The sequence below is a fragment of the Helicoverpa armigera genome, chromosome 4, assembly GCF_030705265.1.
Source record: "Helicoverpa armigera isolate CAAS_96S chromosome 4, ASM3070526v1, whole genome shotgun sequence".
Lineage (NCBI taxonomy): Eukaryota > Metazoa > Arthropoda > Insecta > Lepidoptera > Noctuidae > Helicoverpa > Helicoverpa armigera.
In genome coordinates, this window is record NC_087123.1 from 6940574 (window position 1) to 6959707 (window position 19134).

At 34.2% G+C, this 19134-nt stretch overlaps 2 protein-coding genes across 2 annotated transcripts in view; one reads left to right on the top strand and one right to left on the bottom strand.

Moving 5' to 3' along the window:
* Positions 1–2062, bottom strand: part of LOC110384181 (RYamide receptor) — a 31196-nt gene extending 29134 nt beyond the window's left edge. Inside the window, exon 1 of the mRNA XM_021345328.3 lies at positions 1312–2062. Within this exon, the coding sequence (XP_021201003.2) occupies positions 1312–1322 (11 nt within the window). The 5' untranslated portion in view covers positions 1323–2062. The remainder of the gene's footprint in view (positions 1–1311) is intronic.
* A 7674-nt stretch (positions 2063–9736) lies between these two features.
* Positions 9737–19001, top strand: LOC110384156 (leucine-rich repeat-containing protein 15). Its single transcript, XM_021345288.3, has 8 exons — positions 9737–9861; positions 11906–12067; positions 12988–13138; positions 15320–15463; positions 15549–16005; positions 16084–16343; positions 16449–16574; positions 18600–19001. Exons 1-8 carry the CDS (start codon positions 9810–9812, stop codon positions 18850–18852), a joined length of 1605 nt encoding a protein of 534 aa, XP_021200963.3. The 5' UTR covers positions 9737–9809; the 3' UTR covers positions 18853–19001.
* Positions 19002–19134: the final 133 nt, after the last annotated feature.

Genomic DNA, 19134 nt, shown 5'->3' on the forward strand with positions numbered 1-19134 from the left:
AGAAATCATTAACATGTTCGAGTTGTTGGAAAAAGAATTTACTACCGGACATCGCCATGGTTCCAAGAGTTAAATTTCCGACTGAATTCGATATGAAGCCTTGACCTTCTTCTTATCTTAGTGAAGTACCTCTTCACTGCACTTAGACGTGCTGGCTAGGCTTTAGGCATGAAAAATGTTTTAATACCGGACGATTCTTAGAATTGTTATGCTCATAAAATCATAACATTATAATTTTTTGTTAGACAAATGAGTGACATTACCTTACAACAGAGACCCAACAAAGAGGCCATTAACAAAAAATAATCACTCATATTTATTTAGTTTTATTATCTTTCTAACAGTACCCCCATTACGGTACTTAATATTGTCCTAAAACCTTACCTTTTATTTTTGTGAAAAAATCTATGACGGGTCCCTCTCATAATATAATAAGTGCGGTTGAACCTGAATTTAGTAAACAGCTTCCATAAAGTTTCCTAACAATGAGGGGACGATCTTAACAATATGACAACAAAGGATGAAAGAGATTTTCCTATCGAGATTTAATAGAGCTGAACAACTGCGTCTACTGATTCCACTCGGCTCTGGTATGATAAGGGACGAAGTGTGGAATTAAAGTTGTGGCACGGGCCTTCACTTTATTATATATGGGCCAAATATTACAGTGTAATCCTCTACGCACAAGAAGGCGTATTATTTAGCCGAGGTATTTTTTGCTGATCAGATTTTGAAACGATGAAAAGTTTTATAATTTGGGTCATGATGCCAGAAGAGGCTTGGGATAGAATATTTTTTTAAGGGATAAAAATTGTTTTTCAAAGATAGCAAAGCTTATACATCTTGTTATGTAATACATTCAACACACAGTTGAGATCATTTTTATCCTAAATTATAAAGTCATGTTTTGTAAACCTCAATGAGACGTGCTAATTGTTGAATAAATTGTGAAACAAATCTTTCGCACAATATGATACTTTTGTAACGAAGTTAACACGTATACCTCAAATATAATAACGATGAAAAATTACTTTTTGTTGAAAGTTCATGTTTTAGTAATTAACTTTTCCATTTCTTTACGTAATTGAGTCCATTAAAGTTAAAATGTTTACCTTGTTTTTTAATTTATTCATAATCTAATATTGTAAAAAGTGGCTCTGGATGTTAGGTAGGTAGTTTTCGTAACTACCTAGGTTTCTCTGAAAAATAGGACGGGAGATCATCCGGTTGGATTAAATTGCCTTCAACGAGATGCGTTATGCATTTAAAATAGCCTTATCACGTAGAATATGTAAGTTGATTTGAACTTGCCTAGTGTCCATCGCGAAGAGGGACGAGGCCACGATTTGGAGCAGAATGGTGGCTGTTGATAACGCCAGGTTTCTTTGTTCTTTTCACTAGCCTGGTTGGCTCACTGTGCTAACACTCGACACACAACGAGTGCACGGCTTCGCTTACAGCGTGTTTGCAGAACGATTAGCACTCTTGTCCCCGCTCCCAAAGTTGACATTGCGCACTTACTGATTTTTTAACCTTCACGTAGAAATTACTTCTGTAAACTTTAGTCCATATTTTTAGGTCTTCACTTGAAATTAATATCCGTATTCAAGACACACAACTTATTATTTTATTTATTTACACGTGTATTTTTATTTCTTTAATCACAACACTTCAGTGCTCAGTATTAAATGCATTTGCAGTACTTTTTTTAATTTTCACTATTACAATACAATTTTTAATCACAATACGATATTAAATTTTAAATTCATTAATGGTTTTACTAAAAGAGGAAAATAGTTTACTACACTGTTACTAGAATTCGGAATATTTTTTATTAATAACTATGTTTGTTTTATAATATTCACATCATAATTTACATGTATGTATCATTTACAAGTTTTTACAATAGTCGCGTCGGAAAATCGCGCGAGGGAAAGTTTCAGGAGTTCGCAGCGGAAGCGGCGCGCCGCGACGCGTATTCGAAGGCGAATGGGCCACGGCTGAAGCCGGCGCGCATACTACGTGCCTACCCCTCACTAACGCTGTTCATGAAAATTTTATTTGTCAACTTGCCCGTGTGGACAAATTCATTAGCTTCGAGTACACGCAGATAGCACCAACAATGATTATAGGTACTACTGAATTGTTTACTGAACTAATAATTGCCGCAACAATTAAACACGTTCAGACATAAAAGCACGGTAAATATTAACTCTTGCATACGATAACATAAATCTGAAGTAATTTGTTTGACTTGTCACTGAATGGGAGCATTTACTTCCGTAAGTTCCGTAAACTATTCAATAAATATAATAATTTTGACTACATAATTAATTTAATTATGTAGCGATTATTATGGATGATAAATAGATACATTTTGTAATTTTGAAAGTCAATATTTATCTAACACCTAATCTAAAATAAGCATTTTCTTTTTTTTATGTTCCAGCTAAAACTCGATGAACGATACAATTTGATTCTTGTACAGTAAGAAGATTACTTAAAGAAAGGTGGGAGGACAGTCCGAATATGTATTGTGATCCTTTACTATGTACGGACAATATTTTCACACATCACACTCAAACAGGTAACCCAAAAATAAGATTGAACTTTTGCCCTTTGAAACTTTCCAAAATTTAATTACCTTAGAGAAAACTACTAAGTCCTTAAATTCTTATTTAAGCTAGTTAAATTAGCTTTTTGAGTTTTGCGAGTACTGTATGCCTTTAGTTCCCATTTATCTCAGGTAAACAGAAGTTTGTTTAGTTTGAAGATATGTCCACTGGTGTAAACCGATTTGGTTAAGACTGTGCTAAGAGTCTGGAAACTGAACTATTTCACTTCTTATCAGTCTGCGAAATGCAAATTCTATCAGAGACGCTCGTAATTCTGAACTTAATGGGCGATATCTTGCAGGCCTTGTCGTAGTTTTTTGGTAAGTACATTTGACTTGCGACAATGTGACTTATTTAAATATATTAAATTTATATATATTTTTGTTCTTTAAATTCTGTTAAGATATTTATTATCTCCAATATAGATAAGGATATGTTGTGACATGTGTCTGCCTCAATTACAACGTCGTAAAGGTAAGAACAAATATTTACCTAATTTATTCGTTGACAAACATACAGTTGAGGACATTATGATAAAAGGAAAGTATCATTATGAAGGAAAACCTGTTCAGATGTTGCGCTTATAATTATATAATAATGCGTTGTTCATTGTTTTGTGTTTATTGCACTTCATGCGCATTACGCAAGATAAAAAAACACTCTTTCTATCGATAATAAGTTGTTCCAAATCGTAGCTTTTGGCAAGCCTGATCCCTATAACTGCAAAGCTATACATACATATTGCTATGTTTGGTTTTTATTTTTACGAATTTTCGTTTCTTATTAGGAACGATGGAGTGATGGTGTCTTTCAATTTGTAGGTATATACTTAGATGAATAAAAAAGAAGGGAGATCATTGAAGAAAGTTTAGGTAGTTACATTAGGGCGAAGTCCTCGTATTTGCTTTGGTTTATTAATATTGTTACAAGGATTTCTAAAACAAAAGTCAAAGTAATCCTCTAAATCCATCTAATGCCAGGATTAACTTTGTAATTTAGGATTGTTACAGGGACTAAGACTTAGTTTCCCAAGTTTTTGTCCTCGGTACATAAAAACGAATACGGTTACAAGTTTAAACCATGTTTCTCGTGTAGTGTGCTTACTTCGCAAATTAGATGAATTAAGTTAATGGATGCTTTAATTTACTTTTACATTACTAGGAAAACACAAATCTAGAAACTTCCAAAGAGCAACCCTTAACAACGAACAACTTTGTCTAGATATTTCACCATTACGCTGAATACATCAACATCCTATCTAAAATGTTCATCAAAACGCAACGTCATTCCGTGATTTGAAATCAATCAGTCTGTAACTCCACTGGTCGCAGCACATAATTGGAACAAAGTCCTATTTCAATTACAAATGTTGCAGGTAAATTCATTAGCAGGGAACTAAATACACTGCAACTTGGCCGCGTACTCGATGGACAATTTTATTTTACTTTAGTAAAAATAGAAGCATAGGCGACAACGGAGGGTGGTGAGTAAACCCGTTCACGACGACAGCGCGGCAGTTGACAGACTTTTTATGTTCCGTGCAAGAAGTAGAGCGTAGACGCTTGTTTTTAGTGGTCGTATATTTTTTATCAGCAAGTACTACACTGACGTATTTTATGCAAATCCGTCCTTCTTGGTTAAGCAACCGCTGATAGCAAAGTCTTTTTAGTTGCATTGATGTGTCATGTCGAAACAGACAAGACTTTGCATAATAGTTAATTCGAGGAATTTTTGAGTTTTGTCAGTTTCACAAAGTGTATTTTAGGTAACAGAATTCAGTTCTTTTCAATTATTAATTAATAACTCATCCATGGTTTTCATTTACAAGTCTAATATATACTTTAAAGTTACAAAATAATCACAAAAATACTATAAACATTACCTTGTCCTTAACAATATTGACGGAGTAGAAACTTCACTGTCTGTCCTCATTTTATTCCTCATTATTACACTGATTAATGTCGCCGTGGGATCCCTGACAGTAAAAGTATTTCTTCAGAGAATTTCTTTGTTGAAGTTTTCAACTACTCTACCTTATTTGAAGTAACTTCAACATAGTTAGCATATTTTTATTGGTGACAATTCTTTTCGTAGCTTAATGGAGCACTTTGAATATTAAATTAACGTCACAATTTAACGAATGTCTATTTATGAGCTCCGGAGATTTTGGCCGAATAATTTCTTGGCACATAATTTCGTGCAGATTCTTTCCATTATTCTGAATCAAACCGTCTTCGTTAACGTATTTAGCATTCCAGCGATTCGCAGATCAAGCATTTAATGTCTTGTTCCACTAAGCGTAGTTTTATTTAATAAAGGATCGGAGAAACAAATCTCAAGCGTCTGAAATACAAACGTGTAGTTCCAGGTAGACTGTTTGACTCACATAAAACAAACATGCGATGCAGCTAGATTGTTCACAGAATCCAAGCCATGTAATCTGCTAAGAGTGATGCAGGTTTACAATAGTAAACCAACTGCTGTTAATACATTATAAATTGTAGTGGGGAGTTTATAGTATGATTAAAATCCCTGTTAATTATGGAATAACGATACATAATTTATCTATTGAACTCATAAGGTATGCGTTTTGATTATACTTATGCTGAGCTATAAGTCATTATGGGATCGTTATTTCTAAGGTGATTAGTTAAGTACTTGGTAGCTGTTGTCTAAAGGCGGCCCTCAGACGACGATGACGGTCGCGTACGTCGGCCACACTGTAGGTATCAATTTACATGCGTAGGTATACAGTATACCTATAACAGTACTGTAAAGTGCCGCAGCGTTGACGTCTATGGAACATCATTCTAGCCGACATAGACTTTTCCTACTATCTCTTAAAATTAGAAACATGCTACTTATTAACCATTGGCATTGGCTTCCACTTGAACTGACTGGATCCGGTTTGACTGGAAGCCGACCCCAACAACATAGTTGGGAAAAAGGCTCGGAAGAGGCTTCTTATTAACCGTTATATACATATAATCACCACTTTTTATACTTCATAATTTCGTAGTTAAAAATAATTTTCATTAAAGTCCAACCGTATGAAGTTGCTGGGCGCACTTTATAAAGAGCTATTTGAGAAGGATCTCGCCTTACGCCATTTATTATGTCGCCTGCATGATCCTCGTTTCCTGCAACAAGGGCCGCTTCGTGTGAACATTATTTCAGATTTTTTTATTTACTTACTTACACTTTACGGTGTGGTGTCGTTGGAAAATTCATCATCCTCCGAGCCTTTTTCCCAAACTACGTTGGGGTCGGCTTCCAGTCTAACCGGATGTAGCTGAGTACCAGTGTTTTACAAGGAGCGACTGCCCTATCTGACCCCCTCAACCCAGTTACCCGGGCAACCCAATACCCATTGGTTAGACTGGTGTCAGACTTACTGGCTTCTGACTACCCGTAACGACTGCCAAGGATGTTCAATGACAGCCGGGACCTACAGTTTAACGTGCCATCCGAAACACAGTCATTGGCGTCTAAGATATACTTAGAAAGTACATACAAACTTAGAAAAGTTGCATTGGTACTTGCCTGACCTGGAATCGAACCCGCGCCCTCATACTCGAGAGGTCGGTTCTTTGCCCACTAGGCCTATTTATATTTTAGTCATTATAGTGCACTTGTAAAAAAACTACTTTATTTATTTTTTAATCCTCTTTATCCTGTCTTTTTATGTAAACACGCATTTATCTTATGTTTTTAGGTATGTAAAAAAAATAAAATATATTGCTTATTTATCAAAATTATTGGCTTAACACTACTTTTTGTCGAAAGAAATCTAATAGTCGTATATTTATGTTACATCTTTATTAAAATTATGTAAGTTCATAAGACACGTAAGTCTTATCCACAGTGGGTATCAAGATTAACTGGCACAGACTTCGACTAACATTCACTTCAAGAGCACATGAATTAATAATGGTGTGAATCTGTAACACGTCCACTTTCAGAGCCTCGTAAAGCCTTAGAAGACGAAGTCTTTGTCTTACTTTATTGTGATATGTACTTTGTTTCGCAAAAGGGTAACCCCTTGATGAACTTTCACTTGTAAACTAAATTATTATTTGAATAGGGTAACGTTTTAACTATGTACGGGAATGACTATGCTACAGTAGATGCCTACGCCTATCGTAAAACAGGAACTTTCATCAAATGATGATTTGTGTTTGGATAGTACCTGAACCCGTCACGAGTATTTTCATTACTCTGTACAAAGTTATTCAGAACTTAAAATGGTCACAAGGCTTTACCTTCCCCGGGGACAGTAAGGTCAGTGCTAATCTCAAAGCATATAAATAGAGCTAATTCTAACACGGCTCCTAAAACCACAAAGTAAGATAGGGTTTTCAAAATGCAAAATTCATCTAAATTCCATACATTTATCATCACAATTCATCTCGGGGGATATCAGTTTCGAATTGAGGAGCGTGTGCCAAGTAGTCTTAATTAACTAAGTACTAGGCTATAATTTGAGAGCCAACACATACACCTACAATAATCTTAACCTAATTAAAATAATGTCTATCGAATAAACATAAAGTGGGTAAGTACCAAGGAACCCGTAGTTTGTTTAACGGTATGTGATTATTAGTAGTTACTTTAATGTCTATTGAAGTTCACTCAATTTCCACTATCTGATTGATGTGGTCCAATCTAAATAAATACCCATATATTTGTTTTACAATCCTTCAAAGTTTATTTATGTACGATGTCGCTCATCCATTTCACCATGACGTTTATGGGTTCAAGGGCTGGAAAGCCTTCGAATTCATCAAATAAGGGTCGACACTATAATGTGATTAGAGTTAACGTTGTTTAAGGGGGACATAAAAAGCGGCAGTTAACACGTAATAGTTAATACAATAAGTAACCGCATACGCCCATCGGTGTGAATAGCGGTCATTGGGACGCCCATGTTTTGCACTCCGATGTTTACGGCTGATAATAAAAGATTATGACTGGTTTACTTATGTTTAAAACTGTTTGATGTCTGTCTGTTGGAAGCAAAAATTATGCAGCAAAAGACTGGAGAGCATAATAACTGGGATCTTATGCTTATGTGAAACAATATGTATCTCAAGATAAGTCCTGCGTAAAATGAAACATATGCTACGCTAAATAGAGCTATTTTTGTATCCTTTTCATATGTCTTTCATTGATTTTTGTATACGAACAAAGCCGCGGTGAGCCGATATGTTCGACTGCATTCATAAGTTCCGGTAGCCGTGTTGCATAATAAGTATGCAATTAGTGCAACAATAAACCAGTTACGCTCCGTAGATATATTACAATTAGATACTTATCTATAAAAGAGGAAAACTCTAGGTATAAACATTAATAGTTCATAATCATCTTCATTTATTTCAGGGTATTGAACAATTTCTCGTAAACGTCTAGCAAGAATAAATATATAAAATATTTTTCCCTGGAAAACTCAATACAAGACTTTATTGCATTTAGCGACACTACAAACGTTTAATAGAAATAGTGGAATTGTTATATATCGCTTTACTCTCACACTTTCTATCTTTTCAAAGCTATGGACCTAAATGTTTTCTGTTTTATCGTAAAATATTATTTTGTTTAATCTTTTTCTTTCTTCTTCTTCTAAGTAAAAATGAATTGCTGTACTTTTGTCTCACTAAAACTCGAGAATGGCTTTAACGATTTGGTTTATTTTGGTTTTGAAATGTTTGTAGATGTCCAGGGAAAGCTTAAAATGATACGAAGTTGGCTAGGTCAGCTAGTAAATTATTACACTTCCGAGCAAAATAAGGAATGTAAGTTTAAACTCTATATAAATTACTGGCATGCACCTGTTCTATTCTTACTATGAACTAAGTTAACTAGCAAGCCGTCCCTAGATAGTACGTAGACAAGTTCATTTAAAAGATCCTTAGATAGTTGATAAATCACAGCCAATAAGTCCTAAAAAAAGACAAATAACATAATACCCAAATATAAATTAATATTGATACTATTTATATGTCGAGAGAGGCTCAAAGCTTTGATTCGATATTAAATCAAAGCCTAAAAAGTAATTTGACATTTGCTTTTCTTTTTATAAATAGAACAAAACAAATTGTTTCTGAGATTGGTTTCACAAGTCATTGAATAAATGTTTGAATCCGATTTCGCTACGGCTGTGTCGGCCCTATGCACGTGGCCAGCGGACGCAATCAATTCAGCTAACTGGTTAATTGTATATCAGTAATAAAAGAAAGCACAATACAACATGTGATCAGTTTTTTTATGACTTTTTTAAAGATACTTTTAGAAACCCCTGAGAAAACCCAAATAGGTATTGGTGATGAGCGTTACGTTCAATCGTGTTTTTTTTTCAGGCGCGTTGCTCCAATCCAGTACCGTTCAGTAAGTACCTACAAGGAATAAAATATCCCTTTTTATTTTTAAAGGCTCTTGTGTATAGCAGCTATGCCGATAGATCAGATCTAATGGTGTACCTACTATTAGTAGCTTTACATAAATCGTAAAGTCTGCTCCACTGACCTAAGTTAAAGTTACAAACACGATTATGTATGTACATCCTAACTTCTTCTCCGCTACAGTATACAATTCTTGTTTCTCTGTGGTACCTAATCCCGTAAAGTCGAACTAATCTGATTACAAAGGCCGATAACCAACAAAAGAACTCCACATACGTTTGTACATAAACGTATTTACCTAAATAGTTACAGGACTTAACCACTCGAGAAATACGGTTCTTAGAAAATACTGTGCAAGATAAACGGTGAACGGTGAGACTATTTATTATATACTATTGCTGTAAATAGAATTGAGAAGTAAATATATACCAAAGTCTCATTAGTTTACTATAAATGATTGGTTAAGCAGCTTATGGGCAGTGAATGGCAGACCGCCTGCAAAATTAGCATCAGTGAGTATGAACGTCATAGGTAGATACATAATATCAATTAAATTATAAATATGTAATTTATAATGTACAATTTTTTTCTGAATAATTCTACAACTTGCATTATTATAAAAACCATACCTATATTTTTAAATACCCACTCTGCTATTACTGGAACTGTTTTTGTAAAACATTTATGAAAATAGTGCAATGTTACATAAAGAATGGAACTGCACTTCAGCAATACGTGGAACAAAGGCAAGTCGTTCTGTTGTAGTAGTTGCCTTTCGTTCGAAGTGAATAAAACAATGAACATCAAATTGCTAGAAATAATTATTGCTTTCATTCTAAACATAAAAGGTAACTATTGTTTATAATTATTTTTATTTTTCTGAAAGTGATTAAAATGTAATTCTAATGAAATGAGGTCATTGGGACAGACTCAGTGAAGTCCAAGTTATAGGATGCTGTGTGGCCTTAAAAACAGTCTCTTATAAAGCATATGTATGTCATTTAATACTTTTTTTTTCTTGTCAACACAACCACCAAAACCACCTCGCAGTTCAAAGAACGATTAAAAATGTATCAAATTATATTTATTTTTGTAAAAGCTTTTGATAACTTATGCGTTTTTGGAATAAATAAATCATTCATAAACGAACAGAACGATACCCAAGTGCGTAGAATGTTGTGGAATAAATGGATTTCACACACATACATAGGTGACTATTTTTGTGCGAGTATTTACAAAAATAAATATTTTTTCACATAAATTCTCGGGAATCTGACTGGTAACGTACTGGTAGTGCTGTGTAAAACTTTCATTTATCTATTTTAGCGTAAAAACAATGCTTTCGCTCTCGATAGTTTTTGACGCGGCAGCCGCTTCGTTCAAGCGTGATGACGTGCCCTCCAACATTGATATACGACTTTATTTTTACAAATATCCCGTTTTATAGTAGGAATAGCATCAGAGATTTATATGGCATAATGCTAAAAAAACGTCGAGTATAATTCTCAAACAAAAGACAAGAATGAATGCTCAAGAATTTTCGTACAAATTGGCTAGCCTTCTGAACTCTGTCAACAAAGGACACGACCAAAGGATTCAACAATATAACGACCTTTAATAACTTTCCAAGCTACCCATTTATTATTATTATGCAAAATAAGCGTTTCGCGTAGTAAAAGTCCGTTATGCTATTATAAAAGTGTTGCAGCCATTTTCGTCCAGTTTGTTTATCAATATAGTCGTTAGTTAAAATTGTAAGTACCTATAAGAGTTTGTGTAAGATCGTGCTACTAATATAAGTGCCTATATGTTACGGCTAAAACCGCAATAGTTTTGATTTTTTTTTTCATATTATAATTTTCAAGGTAAATAAGTTGTTCAGTATTTAGGTACAGCGTTTGTACGATAGAGAGCTAAGTTAGATAGGTATATAATGTAGCCGCAGGAGTAAGTTTATCTTTAGAGAAACTAATATCAAGATCGACGACTTCACACGTAATTTACTTGTAACTGTTGAGCAATGGCATATATACATATTCTACATGTATATATGCCATTGCTACCACGCTCAAAGGAAACTTGCCTCGTCACATAACCACGGTTCTCTGAATAATCTCACTTTAGAACTACCTAACAGGATAGAAACCTAACCATGCTTAACAATCCTTGCGTCTATACTAAAATTAATTTCTTAGCAGGTTGGTAACAGGGGTTAATGTAGTTGACACTTTCCTTTTTTTAGACAGACCGTTGCTCGTTTTTACTTCACCAATATTTTAATACGTATTCAAAATTAATCAAGTACTCGCCTCATTTAGTATAACGCTATTAATAGTAGCCTGCTCCCATTAGTATATTCTAATATGTGCCATTCTAGCTCATTTAACACTGTTCTTAAATTCAACGTAGGTACTGCACGTTGTTCAAAAAGCTGTGAATTAGGTAGTTCATAAAATGATATTATTAAGCTGGATTAAAAGTACAAATTCATGAAACCCACACGAAATCGGATTCGACTTAAACATATGCTGTAAACTGAGTTTCCTTTAACACGAAATCACAAAGATAAGGAAGTTATAAACAAAGCTAAGTATCAAAAAGGATCACCAAGTAATTATTGATAACGTTGTTGCGGTGAATACAAATTGTATATTTATCTTTGCAGCTTTGATATCTTTGTACGAAGCTATTCATATTTTATTTTCAGTGAAAATATTTGGTCATCATAAAGAAACATGATATTTTATAGGGGTACCTAATCTATTGTGAAGTTGACAACTGACGATTTTCGAGGGGAAATTTTTGAACTGACTGACAGAACTATCACACCAAGAAATGGTCAGACCTTACTTGTTGCCTCGTAAAATTTTTACTTGCATTTGTGTTTGTTAGTATTTCAGGCAGCTGAATCGTCATGTAGTCTGAATGCGTGTGATGTGGTCGAAATGTTTACGAAAAGCAGCCGAGCCGAACCTTCACCTCCTTCGAGTGCTTGCAGTCCAGACCTGCATTGGAGACAGTTAGATCGTCGGCTAAGAGCTATAGAACAACCAAGTAAGCTGTAAAGTGTAACAAATATCAATGTTTTACTCCCCACTTTTCAATCCAGCTATTGGTGAATATATTTGTACCAGTTTTCAAAACCAATCCAGCTCAGTGGTTCACATTGCAACAATTTAAATCAGCACTTGATTTATTTATTGGATACCCGGGACGAATAGATGTATGGAATGCCTTCGTGAAATAATTTATAGGTTACATTCATACCACGCCACTAACATATCCGGGCAGCTAACACAGTTATTTGACTATCATTTGGGTACCTATTTAAATATAGTCATATTCAATTATGCAAAATTAATCAAGAAGACATACCATCTCAAATATAGTAGATAAGTAAACTGTGATAGGTAGGTAATAGTACATACAATCTTTATAAAATTCAATGTGAGGGTTGATTACCTCTGTTTTTGAACCTCGGGAAATAAATAATAATCAATGCAGGTTAAATAAAACAATTACACCGGGTGCGTCATATTGGTGTGCTTATTATTTTAAACGTAGAACGTTGGACCATTGATAAATAAATTGCGTTTGTAGAATAAACGTGTATCCCGGTGTAAAAATAACAAAAACAAACCGTCATTGTCATTTCTATTTATATTTGTTTGAATCAATTTACTGAAACTTTTCAATAATTTCCGATGTTACTGGCACAGCGCTTTTACACTAGCGGATTTCCATTAATAGTGGCATAATGAATACCGCGCAGACAATACCCCAGTTATGTTTTGTATGTGCAATAATCGGTGCCATTTTCCTCAACTTGGGGCAACTTTGGTTCAACGAATTACATATTGTTACACATTGCAGGCAAACACAGCAAGGGATATGTTAACTTTCATAAAGTTTCTTGATCGAATAAAACTATCCGGAATTGCTGAGGCAAAACATTCAATTTACATTTTTTACAGCATGGACAATAAGCTTCGGCCAATCTCGTTGGAGGCAATGCGCGAAAAGTGCTTGTCGATGCGATTCAGCCCGACGTTCGCTTAATTGTTGGAGGGCTGGGTTCACCACGCTTACGCCGGACTTGATCGTACCCGCCGACTTGGTCAATATGTGAGTAACATTTTAATGTACGTACCTTCTTCGACTACGATCTAATAGGATATTGATAACATTATCCTACTCGTAGATTCATCAGTAGATTGGGTGCTCGTCGATCCATAAATATTGATATGATTAGTAATTCATTTTGACTAAAAGATAATGGGATAGCGTTATGATTTTTTAATAGATTGTAATTAAACTTTATTGAGTTGATAATCTGGAGATTTCTAAGAACTTTTAATAGTTTGGTGTGTATCTAACAAGTAGCAATTAAGTGTTTTAAATATTAATTTAATAACAGATAAGTATGGAATAGATTTCTAATAAACATAACATTAGACGTAACCTATGTTATCGAGTCGCTAATTTCAGGGATTTTTACATTAGTTCGTTACCAGACTTATTTGATATAAATAATAAACTCTAAATGGATACACTGGTATTTATAGACAATTAATAAAATTCTAATAGCTTAACATTGTAGTTTTAAATATAGTTTAAATATACATTTTAGTGCAAACTAACATCATTTGTCCATAACTTTGTTTTATCCAAAAATAGCTTAACACGGTCAACTTTATCTAACCCATAAAATTCCCTCAGGATGTAGGTCAAGCCATGGACAAGAACAAATATAAAATATTATTTTTAGTAAATGGGTTGAACAATCGGTTGTCCATTTGTTACTTTGTGTAGGCTGGTGATACCAACCTTTGAAGTTATTACAGACATTTTATCAAAGTAACGCGATTCGATGAAACCTTGGCTTTACGTAAGATACGCGAATTCGTATATTTGCTGAGCACTCGGATTTTGTTACTTGAAAACTTTGAATATTGTGTAACATTAAGCCTACGCGCAAACTGCAAACTAAACCGTCGGCCGACTGTTGGCCCGGTGATTGGTTATCGTCAACTCAATCAAAGTTTTTAGTCCGATATGGTACAAATACCTGATCGTTGTTACGTGTGTACTTCCATTCATCTTCATACAGACGTATCAGCCCAAACGAGCTATCGGCCGACTAAAAGTTTGAAGAGGTAGTGTGCGCGTACTCTTAATAAATCTAGATCCTTAGAAGCAACATCTTTGCAGAACTTCAAGAGCCGTGGGGTGACATCTGGTTCTACAACTTTTTTCTTCATCTATAAATGTATTTAGAAAATATAAAAACCTGAGACCTAGTTTAGGTATTGATATTAAATAAGGTAAAAGTTTACCAAAGTGGAGCATATTGTACAACTTTCGTTACGCAGTGAATAACGCTTAGAAAATGTAGACCATTATTAAGTTCTAAAAACAACATAATACTTATAGTATTTTTTAGCAAACAGTTGTCATTAGTGTTATCAGAGTTTTTGATTAATTTTATATTGTTACTAGCATCCTCCTATGGTTTTTCCCTCACCCCATGGAAACTTATACTCTTGAGATTCAGTTTCATAAAATAAGATAAAGATTATCACAATAAGTTCTACCTATATATTGAAAACATACCCAAAGTCACTTATCTACCTACATTTATCAAAAACATTTGTATTTTTTACGTTTTTTATAAAAAATAAGCGTGTGTCACTCGCAATACAACTCATTTAACAACTCTTACAAAAAAAATAGAAAAATTCGCGACCCAAACGCGCAAAAATGTCATAGGTGACGATATTTTGTACTTTTAATACTATTCAGATAATTATATAAAAGCAGAAGTTTTAAAATAAATATGCAGAAACAATTTATATTTTCTTTTGTTTTTCATTGAAAAACAACGAGCTCGTACAAACTAGACACGACTATTTGCAGTTAAAGCAAATATTTTTTTTTTATCATCAGTATCACGTGCGTTGTTTGTATTTTAAAGTTTGCATACTTTCATAATACGAGCATAAAGTTATAGAGAAATATATTTTGCACCAGATAACATTGAATGTTGTATAAATTAAATGTATAAATTAATAAACATACATATTTGTTTGCCCTTTTTATTCATGGAATGATTATTTGAAAAAGAACAGGATATACCTACAGCAGCACGGATACTCATTTAAACTGTAGTAAATTCATCCTTGTGACCGTTTCAGTACCTAAATTTATATAGCAGTAGGATTATATCTCTGTGATTCCTAATTTTGTTGGACATCTTCACAATGGTCCAATGCATCATCTAGATGTTACCCCGTTAATCATTTCCAGAGACTTGGGCACTAACAAACTGCGGACGTTGCACAAGACGACATTTAAAGGCATGCGCTCACTCGCTGAATTGGACATGTTCGACAACCATGTGGAATATCTGCCAGCTGGCATATTTGATTCCTTAGTCAATTTGAGAATTCTGTAAGTAATACATCACCTAGGAAGTGTAATGAAACCAATATTTTTTGGTATTCGAAAAAGTCAACGAAACATGTATTTTTTTCAGACGGCTCCAAAGAAATTACCTGGAAGAAATTGATAGTCACGCATTCAGATCAACGAAGAAACTTTTTCACGTAGACCTATCAAATAACTATTTATATTCCCTTCCAGAAAAATTGTTCGCAAATAATTCATTTTTGGAAACCATCGACATTTCTAATAACCATATTATGTACATGCCTTCAGACAGCTTCGTTGGTCTGGAATCGCTGCAAATATTAGACTTATCAAAAAATAAAATTCAACGAATCGAAAACGGAACTTTTTCATTAAAGACACTTCAGATATTAAAACTGTCTGATAATAAGATATGTAATATAAGTGAAAACGCTTTTGAAAGCCTACAGGCTTTAGAAACTTTATTGTTGGAGCGAAATAAGCTGCAAAGTATTCCAACTCGTCTTTTTCACAATGTGGATTGTTTAACCTTTCTGGATTTATCCAGTAACAATTTAATGAGAGTAAGTTCATGTGATGTTAAGTAATATGATATAGATAATTTCTTTAGGTTATTAATAATTCTATTTGAATTATTGCAGTTAACGGGCGTTGAATTTGAAAGATTGAAGCTTTTGCGCACGCTGGATTTGAAGGATAACGCTCTTACCGAACTTCCAGACTTTACGTTTTCGAATAACACAAACTTGGAGAAGCTCGACTTATCAAAAAATAAACTGCGATTTTTAAACGTCACCACATTTCTTGGATTGGAAAATCTCACCTCGCTTTTGTTATCGGAAAATAAATTGTTCGAGGTGCATTTCAAAACCTTTTCAACATTGAAAAATCTAACGACACTGTAAGTATGAAATAGGTAAAACCATAAATCTTAAAAATTACATTACGTTTTTGTGTAGGTATTTATTGTCTGCGCGTTATAGAATCATTTTGTGTTTGATTGCAGGCATTTGGACAACAACATGTTTCCTTCATTACCATCGCGTACATTGGATTACATGCCGAAACTAGCGATCGTCAAGCTATCCGGTAACCCGTGGCACTGCGACTGCCATGCATTGTATATTTCAGCGTAAGTACCTCGCAATTCAAATGCAAATGACATTATCTTCAGATGCAGGTCGCAAAGTCCATTTCCTTCGCGCGTATCGCTAATATGCACATGCATTCCGCTGCGCCTTAGGCAAAACCACCTTTAAAATAATATCAAGCAATATGGAGCTTGAAATTGAAATGAATAGAAAAGTCGGAATAAAATCCTGGAAGAAATCGTTACCGAGTTTCAAGAATTGTCTCTATTTACTTTTATATCGCGCTATTCTTGTGAACCAAATAATCACTGCATGCTATCAACATTGCCATCTGAGTAAAATTAACTACATACTTATGTTAGGTGTAATTCACCGCAACGTTACACATATGCATCACGCGTTGCCAGCAATAATCAATAGCTTATAGTAATTAGCCAATATGTAATGGATATCGATAAACAAACATCGTTTTCCTCTACAATTGAATTCAAATCTATCCGGATGTATTACCCTGTGTTATGATGTTAATAGGTAATCATTTTATCAATGTAGGTTCAAATGTTTTGTAGTTTTGACTCTTATATCGTGCTCCCACCAAATACTTAACAAATAGGTATTTAGTATGTAGTAGTTGCAGTAATTTTCAAGAATATGCTGCCGTATTATATTGCTTTTTCTCAGTAACCATCATCCGATTTTTCTTTACGGTAATACGTTTAAGCTTTTACCCGGAGTCTACGTTATTTTTTCAGGCTTTAATTTTTACCGTAATTTTTATACACATCAAGCAGTTTTTTATCATAATAATATGGTATGATTCTTACAGAGAATGAATAAATAAAGTTTTCTCCAAATATAAAAGAGAAAATTGTAGTAACCAATTTTGATTGTAATTTAATAAAAAAAAACGATGAGATTTTCCACAATTGTGCTGCATTTCGATAAGAATTGGGTGGCATCTCGATTAATACGAAACTTTATATTTACCTAAGTCATAATGCAGTGCCTGAAACACAGGTCTCATCAGAAAAGGATCAAACTTGCTATATTGTAGACAGCAGTCTAACAAAACAAATTCCAGTTTGAGGTAATCCACGGAAAAAGATTATCTTATCACTACACTTGTGCAATTATAATACCATATCGGTATTTGCAATCAAATCACAGCGATTATAATACCGATTTTAAATCCTGTACCGACTAGCTTTCAAAATTGCAGAAACCTACCTCTTTAAAATACATAGGTAATATTAATTATTGTAACATGTCCTACTACATAGTATTCCCATTTGATCCGAAGGACAATGTGGTAGTTCAAAAAGTGTTAATTGAAACATTATATTTAGTCCATATTCAAAAGTTGTTTCCACAGTCCATATAAACAAAATTAGTAATTCAGGCCTCCAACTTCTATTTATATCTCGGCGATTAATGAACAGAAAACTAATTACATACTAACAAACACCCACGTTAAGCTCTGTCTTGAACAGAAATCATGTAACAATACATTTTAGGAAAAAATAAACAGTTTGTTTTCAACTAAATGGGCCATGAAAATTATTTTCATCGTGACTAATTAAAGCCTATGATGAAGTGAAAATTAGCGCACATTAGCTTAGGTGCCATTAGCTAGACCTCATTTCCTATAAATTAGGCCTAGTGGTAGCCTCGCAAATGAGGGCGCAGATTCGATTAGTACTAGTACTAGATAGTACTTACTAGTGTAAGTCTTGAACACCAAAGACTGGAACGGTGAACTGGATTGCAAAAAATGAAGAAAAATATTTCGAAAAAACCCGATCTTTAAAGTTTGAAATCGCCAATAAGCCCTGAGCTATCGTGGTGCTTAACGAAGGGGCTCTCTGTGAAAAAGCCTGCAGACATGCTAATGATGAAACGTATGAAGGCTTGTGAACTGACTATGACTATGTATTCAAATCGAGTGTACCTACTGCAATCAATAAATTTATTGAGAACAATCACCTACTTCTAATTTAGAACTCTGGCTAACCCTATTCAAATATTATTTGAGTTCACGATGTCACTGTCCTTTATTTCCATTCTAGCTGGGTTCGCCTCAACGAGATGAAGATATGGGATTACTCTCCGACTTGCGTGTCGCCCTGGTACCTCGAAGGTCACTTTCTCAAAAAGTTGAAGTTTCCCGAGCTTTGTGCTGGTCAATGGGCGAGTATGGTGAATCTTTCCCCGCGGTTACCAATACAACATTTGCTAGCTTTAAATGTGTCTGTGAATAGAAAACCTCAAGACAGTATGGAGCAGAACCATGACGTCACTACCATTGATACTTGGCATTAAATTGGCTTCATCACTTGTTCTCTTTATCTCCATTGTGTGATGTATTTCTGTACCATCTTTTATCTGAATGTGATTATCAGGATTCCAGTTCTTTGTATTCATGTTCTATTAATAAAAATATTGCAATAAATAAACGGAGTCACGAAAATAAGTACGCTTTTAATTAAACCATATGAATGAATACAAGGTGAAATCGCTTTGTATTTCTTACTCATAATTTATAAGTAGGATGTGTAACAAAACATATTATTTTTGACTTCTGTTATTGTTTAAACGTCCTTA